Genomic DNA, 13,836 nt, shown 5'->3' with positions numbered 1-13,836 from the left:
GTAGCAGCAATATTCCAAGTTAAGTTTCACTGGCCTCTTACTGCAGGGATTACTTGCAAAGGGCTGTTTTATTCCAAGATGCTAATGATGTAGTCAGTGTTGCCTGTATTCACTTTCTTCAAACAAAGAGTTTCTGAGGTGGCCTCAGAGACCTAAATCAGCAGCTCACCTGCACAGAGTTTCTCACCTCAAACCAATTAGCCACTCACTGTTGGAAACAGGACTGTGAGGCTTTAGGAAGCATCGCCATTCTCCTGAATCCAGGTATGGCCTCCTGAAATTACACGTAAGGAAAGTCATAACTCTGCCTCACCTTGATAGTGCCTGACTGCATCCAAAAGGTTTTCACCCATGGTTGGCTATCCTGCATCTCATGGAGAAAGTCCCATAAATCTGAAAAATCCCCTGGGCGCAGAACCACCAGTCAACTGTGGGCAAAGGAGTGGCAAAGAAAAACACTGCCAGAAAGCTATCCACTTTTTTCTGTGGAAAAACAAGGTGCAGAAACACAGGCACCACTGCATTCATGGCATCCTCTTGGCATAGCTTAGATTAAGACTGCCACTTCTTTACTGTACATTGTTCAAAGGTGGAGCAGAGGGAGATGAGTCTGACACTAAGGACCACAGTTTCACCTGGAAATTACTTGAGGAGGAACTTACTTTCATGAACCAGGCTTTCAGGATGACAACATATTAATGGTGCCTGTGCAAGGCACTCTACAGAACAACATGTTGCTTCCTGGAGGTGCCTGCAGTTGAGGTAGCAGCAATTTGAGGGATAGCTGCTTTTCAAAAAGCTCCAGATCAGGCCTATAGTGGAACTGTTGAGCCCTGGAAGCCAGATAATACCTACTTCAAAGTAAATCCCCAAACCATGGAGAGATAAGGATCCTCAGCACCAACTGAAAAGGGTATCATCTCCTTATTCACTCTTACTATTACGGTTAATGTAGATTTAGCACTGAAATACTGGAGAGTTTCCACTGAAATTCCCATAAAACTCAGAACTAAAGTCTTTACTAAATCAGGTGTCACGGTACTTATATTTCTTTGCTCTGTCTGCTGTAGGAAGCCTCAAATGCCAGAGAAAAATAAAGATTATCAAGTAAGGGAAATAAACAAATTAATAAAAATCCCAGGATCTTGTCCTAGAAAGATGGAATCACAGTCAACAGCATAAAAACAACTACTATTCTTTTTAAAAGGTCAAGCATGTTATTTTCAGTTACACCAGAAGCATTCATTTCATACCTATCATCAAAATTCATCAGAGTGTCCTAGGCTTGCCACAAGTTGCTGACTATCACAAAAGGCCTGGGTTGCTCTGGGGTTTCTCCTAAGTACTCCTCCTCTTCCATCCTCTTCTCCTCCTGAAATGTTATCTTTAAAAAGGTAACACCTGTGGAATCCATATGACAATTCCAGTGACCTTACACTGACAGAGTTAGCAGCACCACCTCAGAGAAATAAGATTTTGTTAAAGAACTGAGATCTGAACCAGGACATGGTGTTTGACCTTCTCATCAACCCAATTCCCCAATAGCAGCATTGTGCATTTACATACCAGATGGCACCACAGATCCATGACAAAGTTGTTCTTTTTTTCCCTTCCTTGTTATACTATTAACAAGCGATTCATTCAGAACACAAAATACTCAATCAGTTGACATTTTGCCCCAACACTGCTTGAGGCAAGGAAGGGGCAGAGGCTGGATTTGGTATCACATGGATTTTGTGTATGTCTCATTTTTGATTCTGACAAGAACAAACAGTACCCTTCAGTTGTCATCCTCTCCCAGAAGTGAAGCTTTTCTTCAGGAAAACACATGATTTGATAATGAGCTCTACTTTTCAGAGTACTGCATAAGGGCTGGCATGTTGCTTGGGAACTTGATAGACTGTGATAGCATACACTTACTGTTTTACAGGCATGGGTATCTACAGAAACTTTCCCTACATCTCTTTCACCTTTGAAACACCCATTGAGTTCATCTGGGATAATAGAAGGGAAACACTGAACTATTTGGCCAAATGAGCAAGTTTATGCTCCTCACTAATGTTCGTTCTTCTTCGTCCCTTTATTTTTCCCTCCACAAAGAACGTGTTGTTTCAAACTTTAATGGTTCTAGGAAAAAAAATTAGATCCTTCTGGTGTTAATCACAGAATGGCTGAGGTTGGCAGGGACCTCTGGAGGTCATCTGGGCCAACTCCCCTGCTCAAGCAGGGCCACCCAGAGCTGGTTGCCCAGGACCATGTCCAGATGGCTTTTGAACATCTCCAAGGATGGAGACTCCACAACCACTCTGGATGACCTGTGCCAGGGCTCAGTCACCATCACAGTAAAAAAGCATTTCCTGATGTTCATCTGGAGCCTCCTGTGTTTCAGTCTGTGCTCATTGCCTCTGGTCCTGTCACTGGGCACCACCAGGGAAAAATATCCAAAGAAAGATCAGATTTTTGCCATAATTAGGCAAAACATACAAGCAGAAAAATGGTCTGACTGTTGCCAGCCTGGCCCTAGCTAAGAATATTGATGTTAAGACTTTTCATCTGATTTCCTCTCACACTATCTGTTCTTTCCTATTCACTTTTGAGTCTGTCAGCCATTTTCAACCACATTTAGAGCCAGGTTCACAGCTTCAAAGATAAGCAAAAACTTCAGAGTTTTAAGTTTGAGTCCTTCAAACTTAAAAAAAAAATCTGCAGCAGGATAGAGAGGCTCAAATTAATGATACATTGGGACAAATGACAAAGAGAACATGGTTCTTATATCTTTTTTTTTGGCAGTAACTAACACTGCTGGACCATGACAGTACCTCTGAATTAACCACAGACTGCCATTTCTTGCCTGGTGGTACAAATGGAATTACTGCAGTGTGAGCACAGGCAATTTGCACAAATCCATAGGAAACCAGGCCTCGTTTGTTCTGCAGCCCGTGGGACAGACTCTATTTTTGTTGCAGCATTTGCTTACCAATACAGAATTAAACAGTACTTACCCTCATCTAAAACACTTCTATCATGGTATGACAGCATCCATCTATGAGTTTTACTCCAACTGTACTAGTTTCCATAGTGTTACAATCGTGCAAAAAATGTGCATAAACAAGGCTGTAGTTAAACACATGCAAAAACACCAGCCCTCTGTCATAAAATAATCAGTCCTAAATCAAAACTTGTTTGAATTTAGAAGCAGTCTGCCCACTCTAGGAGCTCCTACTAATTAGCCAGCTGAATGGTGTTAAGCCATTTCTCAGAGGGTATGTAATAGATGAAAAAATAACAGATTTTTGAACTGCTTATTAGGAGGGAAGGATGCAGACTGTAAGAAGAAAATGAAAAGCTGTCTCCTTGCCTCTTTCACGCTAATTAATGCATTCAGAAGCTGTACTGAAAGGAATTTAAACTCGTGATAGTCATGAGAGAACAGATCAAAGAAGAAAAAAACAGACCAAGTCAAGGAAAAGCAAGCTGTACATGCCTTTCAGTTAACAGACAGAAGACAGGTCTGAAGGAGGTAAGATTTGTATTTTTTTATTCTACCCCAAATTTTCTGTGTTGCTTCAAAATTGCTTCAGAAGAGGCTTGACTGTCTCTAAGTGAACTCTGAAAATGTTTTGTTTCCTTGGCTAGAATTCTCTTTAGTAAAGTCAACAGGTTTTGTACTTTACCTGTGTAACGTAGGTAGATTAGCTGGATACTGTCAAGTAGGATCTATTGTGCTGTTTATATGACAGAAGTATGATTACTTGCGGATTTTTTCTTCACTATACTTGATCGGTTAGACTTTTAACTGTTCAGACTGCTTTTAGTTGGATGATTATTCCTTTAAGACCGGAAATTAAGATCATAATATAAATTCCCTACGCATCTAAGTATAGATTGTCAGCAGACATAAATTAGTATAACCATCTGAAAATCAACAGATCTCTGAGAGTTTACGCTGATGGAAAACTGGCCCTTGAGTGTTTACAGGGAATAACAGAAATAGGGAAACAACTACTTGTAAGGACAATAGTAGTTATTCTTCTTCTGAATAATTTTTCTTGTCCGGGTAAATTGCCTTTCTTTCTATATTCCTGAGAGATTTTACTTCAGAAGTCTGTCATCACTTAGTGCTTAAAGACACCATGTCAAATTCTTCTCTGTTACACTCAGGTGCAAATACCTTGATGTCAGTGGAGCTATTCAAATGTAGACTATAGTTACAGTTTTGAGTTTTGCCTTAAATTGGGACAGTTGCATATGTATATGGATCTACTTGATTCTGAAGATATCAGATTGTGCTGCCTCCCTAAAATGCTCCCTTAAAACAAAAAAGTTAATATTATGCTTTATAACAAATTATTTATTGCACTGAGGCACTGTATTTCTATCCTGTAGGTTTGAGCAGGCCCAAGCTCACAAAATGCCCAGAAGAAACCACCATCTAGATGGCAACTTTTTCAGAGGGAAAGGACACAGCTATCTTGCAGCAGAAGAGTAAGCATAAAGCAAAATCTATGTTAGCATGTAAGCTGGTGAAAAAATTTACATTGAAAGAAATGTACAAAACAGTATCAGAAAAAGTCACCATTGTATATAGGTGGAGTGCATTTTAACTGTCCTGTAGTTTTCTTTAGTGTTAGTGTGGTGGGTTGACCCTGGCTGGATGCCAGGTGCCCACCAAAGCCATTCTATCACTCCCCACTCCTCAGCCGGACAGGGGAGAGAAAATAAAACAAAGGGCTCGTGGGTCAAGATAAGGACAGGAGAGATCACTCACCAATTACCATCACGGGCAAAACAGACTCAACTTGTGGAAATTAAATTAATTTATTGCCGATCAACCAGAGTAGGGTAATGAGAAATAAAACCAAATCTCAAAACACCTTCCCCCACCCCTCCCTTCTTCCCAGACACAGCTTCATTCCTGGATTCTCTACCTAACCCCCCCAGTAGCGCAGGGGGACGGGGAATGGGGGTTGCGGTCAGTTCATCACACATTGTCTCTGCCGTTCCTTCCTCCTCAGGGGGAGGACTCATCACTCATCCCCTGCTCCACCGTGGGGTCTTTCCCACGGGCTGCAGTTCTTCACGAACTGCTCCAGCGTGGGTCCCTTCCATGGAGTGCAGTCCTTCAGGAGCACACTGCTCCAGCGTGGGTCCCCCACGGGGTCACAAGTCCTGCTAGAAAACCTGCTCCGTGGGCTCCTCTCTCCACAGGGCCACAGGTCCTGCCAGGAGCCTGCTCCAGCACGGGCTTCCCACAGGGTCACAGCCTCCTTCAGGCACCCACCTGCTCCAGCGTGGGGTCCTCCCCGGGCTGCAGGTGGATATCTGCTCCACCGTGGACCTCCCTGGGCTGCAGGGGGACAGCCTGCCTCACCATGGTCTTCACCACGGGCTGCAGGGGTATCTCTGCTCCGGTGCCTGGAGCATCTCCTCCCCCTCCTTCTTCACTGACCTGGGTGTCTGCGAGGCTATTTCTCTCACATGTTCTCACTCCTCTCTCCAGCTGCAGTTTCTGTGCCTGCTGCAACTTTTTTTCCCTTCTTAAATACGTTATCACAGAGGACTACCACTGTTGCTGATGGGCTTGGCCTTGGCTGGCAGCAGGTCTGTCTTAGAGCTGGCTGGTATTGGCTCTGTTGGACACAGGGGAAGCTTCCAGCAGCTTCTCACAGAAGCCACCCCTGTAAACCCCCTGCTACCAAAACCTTGCTACACAAACCCAATACAGTTTGCCATTGCAGAATCATAAAAAGCCCTCAACAGCTAAGAAAAATCAGAATTGCAGAATTCAGGAATCTAGAGTTTGATCATATGATCACAAGTCATTAACCTTGATAATAAAATTACCAGGTTTATTGAGGCTTATTTAGAATTTTCTTTTGAGGCTGTTGCAAGGTGATCTTTACACTAAGTTTTATCTCCAGATTCACATACCTCTCTTCAGAACCTCAAAGGGACATTGTCTCACCCTAAAGAATAATATAAGTGAGAACCATAAAGAAATGGTAAAATACCATCAAAAAGCAGATGGAGACATCAATGCCATACAAATGTAACTCTCAGTAAATTGTTCCTGAGTGAGACTCCACTTAGGCAGCACTAATTCAAACTAATACTTTGTTAGTTTTGGCTTACAGTAAGATATGTTGGGTCTTGGATTACTAGAGACACTATCCCACCGGTGATGTGTTATTACTTTAGACAAATATTGGCAATGTGCTTGGGATATCTGTGTGTGGAATGTGCTTCTGGTACTGGTTTACTGGCCCCCAAACTTGGTGACTTGTGTCTGTCCCCCCCTCCCTGCAAGATACTTGTTTCTCCATGTTCATCTCTGGGGAGAGAGAATAAACAAAGGGGAAGGGTGCCTCATAGTCCTTCCAAAGCAGTTCAGGTCTCCAAAAGAAAAAGCTGGTGAGTCGTGTCTCAGCACTTAAAACTGAGCACACTCACCTCTAACTGCCATGAGTCCGGATGGCTGCAATTGTAAGCAGGTTTTCTAGATATGAGAGGGAAAAGTGTCTCTCTCCTTCCAGTACCAGAAGGAGCAGTCAAGATACAAGCACAGATTCCTAGTAGCACAGCTGCAGCTTTAACTGGAATTGCAAGAAGTTGCATACACACTTTTCATACTAGCCTCTGAATAGGTAGGGAAGGAGTTAGGCGGCAAATACACAGCTAAAATCACCAACTCCAGAAATGACACACATTCTGTGGGGGATACAGGCTAATGGATGGCTAAAACTACAGAGCATATGAAAAGCAGGAAGCAGACTCAAAATGTAGAAAAGGCAGCAGGTGCTTGGAGAAATAGTCTCTCCAAGTTTTAACTGTGCTGGGGGCAGTGACATAACCAGGGAGAGCCAATGCGTAACTTCGGAGATCAGCTGCGACATGGCTGCACCAGGAAGCAAGTGAATGTCGTGAGCTCTATTCTTGGGTTAAACAGATCTCCAGCCAACACAAAGTCTTGAAAAGGCAGGAGCGACGTGGAAGATTCAGGTACTTGTGAAAAAGAAAGTTCCTTTGGCTCCAAGGGGCTTCATACTTCAAACAGCACACAGGCAGTTCAGATAAAAAGACAGCCTGTTCTGCCACACAGATCTGCTTTCATCTTCTTTCAGGCTTCTTAGGTCACAAAGAAGCACTCCTTCATGAGACTCTGAGTCAGTGAAAATGATAACAAATAGATATAAAAGGTCTCTGATAAGTCACATATCCCAGTCCTCAGTCTCAATGGAAAAGCCTGGTGGTAATTACTGCAGGGCAACTGGATAGAAGATACATGAAAGTAAGTTAGAATGAGTTTATCCTGACTCGTGGTCATTTTTTTTCTGGTCCTCTTTTCCCTCTCAGCGTTTTGCAGACTCTTCTGTTCCTGAAGAAGCAAAGAACAAAGAAGTGGGGAGTGAATTCTGTATGTGTTAACAGGGTGGATATTAGCACAGCAGGGAGGGTTTTGTGATGAGCAAACCTGCAATTACTTTGTCAGCTTGCTTTCTGACAGATAGTGTAACTGTGCTATTTCTCCCAAGTCCCTGGTAAGCAGTGGGAAGGATGTCTTACAGCACAGTTTGCGAAGCCTACGTTCCCCAGAATGAGCCAATGACACCAGTACTGTCCGTAGGACATCACGGAACAAGAACTAAAGAATTATAGAGCTTTTTATGAATAATTCAAAGTTTCTTACTTGGGTTTTGAGGTTGTGTAGTGTTTTATGTATCCAAAAAATCGTTCTGTCATCAGCAGTTGTTGCAATATGATGCAATTAGGATACATTTCTCCATACCTGCTGCCTAGAGAAATTTAACAAATAAACATGAGCTGTGTCTCTGCAGGTGTGGCATTTAATTTATTTCACATTCTCTTCCAATATCACAATGCTGTTTGCTGGATTTACAGGCAGGGTTTTTTTTAGAAGCAGTAGTCACTGGTAGATTATTATCTTTGAAGCAATATATTCCTGATTTGTAAAATGCTTAAGAACTTGGCAGAGAATTTAGCTAACTGCTTAATCTACAGAGACTGGCTGAAGTTACTGATACTTCGTCTATCTTCTGAGGTAAATTCTGTTCCATGCCTTCCTCTGATAAAGGGATGCTGATACGAACTTTTGCTCTAATATTCTTTCTCCCAGAAGAATGCATCTCGTTCTGGTGTTAATTATTTTGTTTTGCTTTCCCAACAGAGCTCTGGGTATTGGACTTTTCATTTTGGTGCTGGCAATTTTACTTATCTTTGGCTGCTGGTATTACAAAAGACGTAGTGGCTATAAAAGTCTGCGGGTAAGCATGGCAGCTCACTTTCTAGCACACTGTTATTTTGACAACATACTGTCATTATTTGCATTACATTAATGCAGACAACATCGAATCTGTAATAGGACATCATTATCTCAGGCAATATATACACTGACATATACACAGGTAAAACCACACAATATGAAACACATCTTGCCCTGAAGAACTTGCAAGTCAGGCAAAGAGGTAAGAGGAAGCATAGAGAGATGAACCCAGTTGCCCAACACATCAGTGGCAAAACTGATCTCTAGGAAGCATTATATTTAATATTTACACAAACTCAAGATATGTTCTGTGTGTTTTCATTTAAATAAAAATAACATATTCACTACTCAATAAGACTTACTCCTAAATAAGGACAGTTATGATTAGAGTGAATTGAGGAAGAAGGGAAGAAAAATAACTGTTACAAGTAACTAAGTAAATATTGTGTTCACATATGCATGATGCATGACTTATTTGTATAAAAGTTGACTTGCAGTTTTAAGATTTACAAAAAAGCAGTGCAGGTTTGAGGTTTGCTTTCTAAACACTACTTTTAAAAAACTCTACTTTCTGTCTTCTTAAAAAAATATAAAAATAGGTACAATCCTTCTCATAACATCTATTGTTAGAAGTCTCAAAGCTTTATCTTTGAAGTTCTGCTCTCTCTCCTATGAAAGGGAGGCCACTTTTAATCCTTTAAAGTGAAAGCTTTATCCAATTATATATTGGATAATAACTTTCAGTAAATAACTTTCGGTTACCCTAATATTTCAAAAAAGATTTGACCATTTGGAATTAAAAAACATATCTCTCATCTAAGTCAGCAAATCCACTTCCTTCCTGTTTCCAGTAACTTTGTCCTGTTACCTTTCCAGCAATCTATCCAATATATGTATCAACTGGCAGAATACATAAAACCTGAACTTCCATAGTGAAATGTTGCAAAAATGAAGGTAATATTCAAAAAAACCTTCAAAAAGCAAACCAGAATTCTGTCATGCCTGCTTTGTACATCATGGCAAAAAGCACAATCTCTTTTTCAATTCTTTCTCATTGCAGATTGCTGCTTTCTAGTTTTGAAAATCAAGTTTTTGTTAGGCTTTTTGGCTAGGGGAGAAGTGGTGCAGAATGTATACAACAGAAATGGTGGAAAAATGGAAAAGAAAATGGTTGGAGATTAAAGAAAGAAATGGGTGGGATAAAAAGGAGGAGGCATTCAGATATGTGAAAAGGTGTCAGTTCCTGCAGCAATTCTTGACCTAAAAAATGTGATCTTCATTTCTCTGGTGATGTAATTGGGTAATACAGGAGAGAATGTCTCAGCAGAGACAGCAAAAAGTGATAGGTAGATTACCTCTCTTACTTGCTGGCATTGTGTCTGGCCCTAATCCCAGATTCTAATACATATTTTAAATATGTTGTCAAATATTAAATTATGCATAATTTGCTCCAACTTCACATTCTCTTCTTCCTTTTGTTTTCCCATATCTCTTTATGATCTGTCACAGAGCAAAAGCTCTAGTGTGGGCACAATACAAACCGTGGTAGGTGAGGGAAAAATACTGGACTGCAAAATGGCTCTGCAGGAGTACAGAAACTTTAATTCTGTGGTAAGTTGCAACTCAAGGTTTCATTTACTTACAACATAGCAAGACATGGTGAGACAATCTTGGTAAACAATCACTTCTTGAAGATTTCTTTCTTGGGGTGTGCTCTCTAGATTGGGTCTTCAATGCCTCTACATTAATTTAAAAAGTAGTATTTATTTTGCACAATTTTTACTGTCAAAAGGGTTTTTAAAATCTACTGTAAAGAATTCTTTTAAAAAATCCTTTTCTTTCAGCTGCCTTTATTCTTAAGTTGTATGATCATGATGCAATCTATTAAAATGATGTAACACCTGAATGCTGAAATATACTGAATAAACAAACATCTCCCTAACAGATGTTTTGCCATTCTGACAAACAACAAATGGACTGTGTCTGGAATACTATACCCTGACAACGATTGTCAGGGAATGTTATAAAACTTCAAGGTTTTAGCTCCTCTAATCATTATGGAAAGATGAACATTCAAACCTATAATTTAAAAAAAGTTAAAATAACTTAATTGATAAATATATATGTCAAATTATGGGTGTGTTTAAATATTTTTAGAACAGGGAAAAGGCTAATTTACAGCCAATTTTAAATAAGCTGCCCAAATTGTTAACATTGCAAATAAGACAACCTACCTGCATCAAGACTCTTCATCAAGAAAAGTTTCAATACTAGTCTGAATTCTCAATAAAAAAAAAAATTTCCTCTTTTTTGAAAATTCCTGTCCTTATAACACTGAAAATTATCTTTTTGGATGAATAGTACAAAGAAAATGAATTTAATCTGATGGAAAACCAAAAAACATATTAGCAAAAACTAACTTAAAAAAAAAAAAAAGACATAATGAATGAGCTCAGCTATTTAAAGCTGTAGTACCATATCTGATACAAAGGTAAATAGCTCACTGCATCTTTAATGTCATTTTCTTGTACCTCGATTGTTTTTTTCAATCTTTCACACCTATTTTCCTTACCATAGGTACCTGATGCTCCACCAGCTTATGACAAAATTGCTGCAGATCAGTCACCACCACCTTATTCACCATGATATCATGAAATCTTACACTCTAAAGATACCGATTCAATTTCTTCATGCTCTCTCTTAATTTCCTGTACATGCTTAACTTTCTTAAAGCTAAAATAATTAAAAAAAAAAAAAAATCACATGCTTTCCTTAGCACTTGCTGAAAATTATTCCTGCTTAGTTTACAGAAGTGGTTCTTGAAATGCCTCAATAAATCTGAATATGCTTTTGTTTTAAGTTTTTAATTTCCTGTGGTCAGATTAATACACTATACTCAAGTCCGGGCATCTTGCATCCTTCATAGATCTACCAAAAGTAAGTACATACCATTGAGTATCAACCAGAGTAGAAAGTGTTGGCACCTTTGTTTTAATCTTCCCCACTTACTTTCAATTTCTTTAAAAAAGAAATAAATAAACTATTCCGTAGAATGTAATGTACAAGAATCTGTCATAAAATGGACAAAACCATTTGACTACATGTCCTGTTACAAAAACTAACCATTTTCCCTCCCAAGATTTCTACCAGCAGTTCTAAAATTAACCTGCAAAAAGTGACTATGTTTTACAATAGGCTTTTACCTCACATCACTTGTTTATGTACCTGTAATGAAATAATTCCTCATAAAACACGATCCAGGCAACCTAGGAATTTCTGCTTAGTGTCCATATTATTTCATACTGGTCAACAGGTATAATGATGATCACCTTTCATTTCCCTCTGCCAGTCTTGTGGGAAAGCAGAAGAACTTGGTAGGTACAGAGCTTTACGTGTCAACTGTTTCTCACATGATGAAACAATATGAGACAATGTGTGAAGCCCACGTTCCTTGGAGAACACAGAAGACAGCAGACTCCAATATGTTAATTTTTCCAGGTTGCCAGAACACTAGCAGTAATAGAAAACACAGAATTGTGGTACACATAAATTAGGCTACATACATTTGGCAGTTATTGTTTGCTTAGCCTTTTTTGTTATTGTTTACTTGCCAGATTATTACTTGAGATTATATGCAGATCAACAAATTTATACACAAGGCCTGATATCTCATAGCAGGAGGTAGCTAAAACTGTACAACTTTCATTAAAATGAAAAGTAGTTACAGAAGAAAACTATTTTCATAAACCAATTATTAACTGCTACTAGTAAAGAATCCATTTCTTTGTCATTAAATATACAAACATAAACACCTAAAAACAAAAAATGTTTTAAATATGAGGTAGATTTACTTGTCTAACACAAACTCCATATACGGTGATAAATAATAAGACATAGGGGTTTAGAAATGTTTCTTTTGTAATAAAAATGTTTATATAGATTCATAAAATTAGATACTTATTGGAAGGTAATAAATATCTGTAATTGCTGTGAAAGGTTATAATCAATATATCTGTTTTTATAAATTTAGTTGACATTTGTATTTAGAAATTTAAAGAGATACTTTAACCTAAAAAGCTGTCTTACATGTGTCATTTCCAATATATACCTTTAAGAAAAAAAGTCTGTGGACGTGTTTAGTGACAGGAAGAAGAATATATACAAAATGCCAGCTTAAACTAGTAAGCACCAGAGATGTAGAACACAATGGCTGACTAATTTTTCTGCAGAATTGGTAAGCTAAATCTTGAGGCTAATGATCTTTAGCATCTCTGTACTCTGCAACTCTCTGCCCTGAGGCAACATCTTTGCAAAAGACTCCATGGTGCTACAGTTGAATGGAACTGACATACACATTCATGGCTGAGAAAAAAAGTAGTTTCTATAAAGATTAATTACTATAACGAAGTGGAGTGCTTAGAGTTCAAAAAGCTTTACTTGATCCCACACATTTTTCAGTAGCATCAGCATTAAACATGTTACTAGCGATTTCAAAAGCTCATGAAATAGTTGACATTCACTAAGTAGAAATATTGATTTATCTCCAGAAGTACAAAAGGCCAAATTGTTGGAACTGCTCAGCAGCCAGGGTTGGAACTATTGAACTTTGACACTAATTTATAGATCCTTAAAGGATAGATAAGCCCTCTTGGAAACCCATCCTTAGTTTTCAGAAAGTCCTCCCATTTTTCCTCCCTGTGAAAGCAGTATTCTTTCTTTACAGTCACAGTCAGACAGTGGTCTCAGATTTTAATTAGTGCATGAAAATAAAAGCAAGAAATAGAGGTTCATAGAGTACTATTTTATGTAGGTGGAAGCTTCATCATTCATGCTAAACACCTTCACAAATTCCATTTTTCAAATCTGGCTTTATACCCAATGAGGGTACACTGGAGACACTGACTGCTGATACATTAAAAACCACCAGTAAAGGACAGGTCAGAACTTGAAAGCAAGAGACCTGTAATTGCCAAAGTTGCATGCTGCAAGAACTGGCTATGTTATGCACTTTCTGCATTACACTCAAGCACACTGCACTTGACCAAAGACAACCTAAAACTCTCTAGGATGTCTGTCCCTTTAAAAAGGAAGAGAAATGCATAGAAACTTCTCAACTACCGCACATGCAGAATGTGGTATAGAGTTTTCAAATTTCCAGGAAAGGCTTTCACATTAGACAGTCATGTGACTGCAGAGTAATAAATGGTCACCAAAATTTAGATTTGTAATTTCTCTGGTATGGTCATGTATGTACAGGGAGGATGTAAAAATCAAAGATCTCCTGCTCCTCTTTTTTTACCCTCTTTGCACTCAGGCTGCAATCAGATGCCTTGTATTACATCTATAATTCTCAGCAAACATGATCTTTGCACTCTATTTTCTCCCACCCAATGAGCAAATGAAGAAACCTGTGGGCAATTTGAGCTCTTCCCCTGGATGCTGATGAAGAGAGGTGGCTGGTCATAGCAGGAGAATGAAGCTCTGTGTGCTACTGGTCTGCATTATACTGCTTCTATCAGAGAAGTAGACACACTGTTATTAAAGCTGATCTGTAC

At 39.2% G+C, this 13,836-nt stretch overlaps 1 protein-coding gene across 1 annotated transcript; it reads left to right on the top strand.

Annotated features, from left to right (window-relative positions):
* Positions 1 to 3,382: 3,382 nt before the first annotated feature.
* On the top strand, positions 3,383 to 12,176 carry MLANA (melan-A). Its single transcript, XM_052777569.1, has 5 exons — positions 3,383 to 3,520; positions 4,387 to 4,485; positions 8,186 to 8,282; positions 9,791 to 9,892; positions 10,859 to 12,176. Exons 2-5 carry the CDS (start codon positions 4,412 to 4,414, stop codon positions 10,925 to 10,927), a joined length of 342 nt encoding a protein of 113 aa, XP_052633529.1. The 5' UTR covers positions 3,383 to 3,520; positions 4,387 to 4,411; the 3' UTR covers positions 10,928 to 12,176.
* Positions 12,177 to 13,836: the final 1,660 nt, after the last annotated feature.

Source organism: Harpia harpyja, chromosome Z (genome assembly GCF_026419915.1).
Source record: "Harpia harpyja isolate bHarHar1 chromosome Z, bHarHar1 primary haplotype, whole genome shotgun sequence".
In the NCBI taxonomy this organism is placed as follows: Eukaryota; Metazoa; Chordata; class Aves; order Accipitriformes; family Accipitridae; genus Harpia; species Harpia harpyja.
The sequence above is the reverse complement of the archived record's forward strand: the minus strand, read 5'-3'. Positions and strand labels throughout refer to the sequence as shown.

What these genes read in the sequence shown, in the direction of transcription:
- MLANA (XM_052777569.1), top strand. Translation starts at nt 4,412, where the DNA reads ATGCCCAGAAGAAACCACCATCTAGATGGCAACTTTTTCAGAGGGAAA. An exon ending in AGCTATCTTGCAGCAGAAGA is followed by an intron (nt 4,486 to 8,185) that starts GTAAGCATAAAG and finishes CTTTCCCAACAG; the next exon opens with AGCTCTGGGTATTGGACTTT. An exon ending in ACAGAAACTTTAATTCTGTG is followed by an intron (nt 9,893 to 10,858) that starts GTAAGTTGCAAC and finishes TCCTTACCATAG; the next exon opens with GTACCTGATGCTCCACCAGC.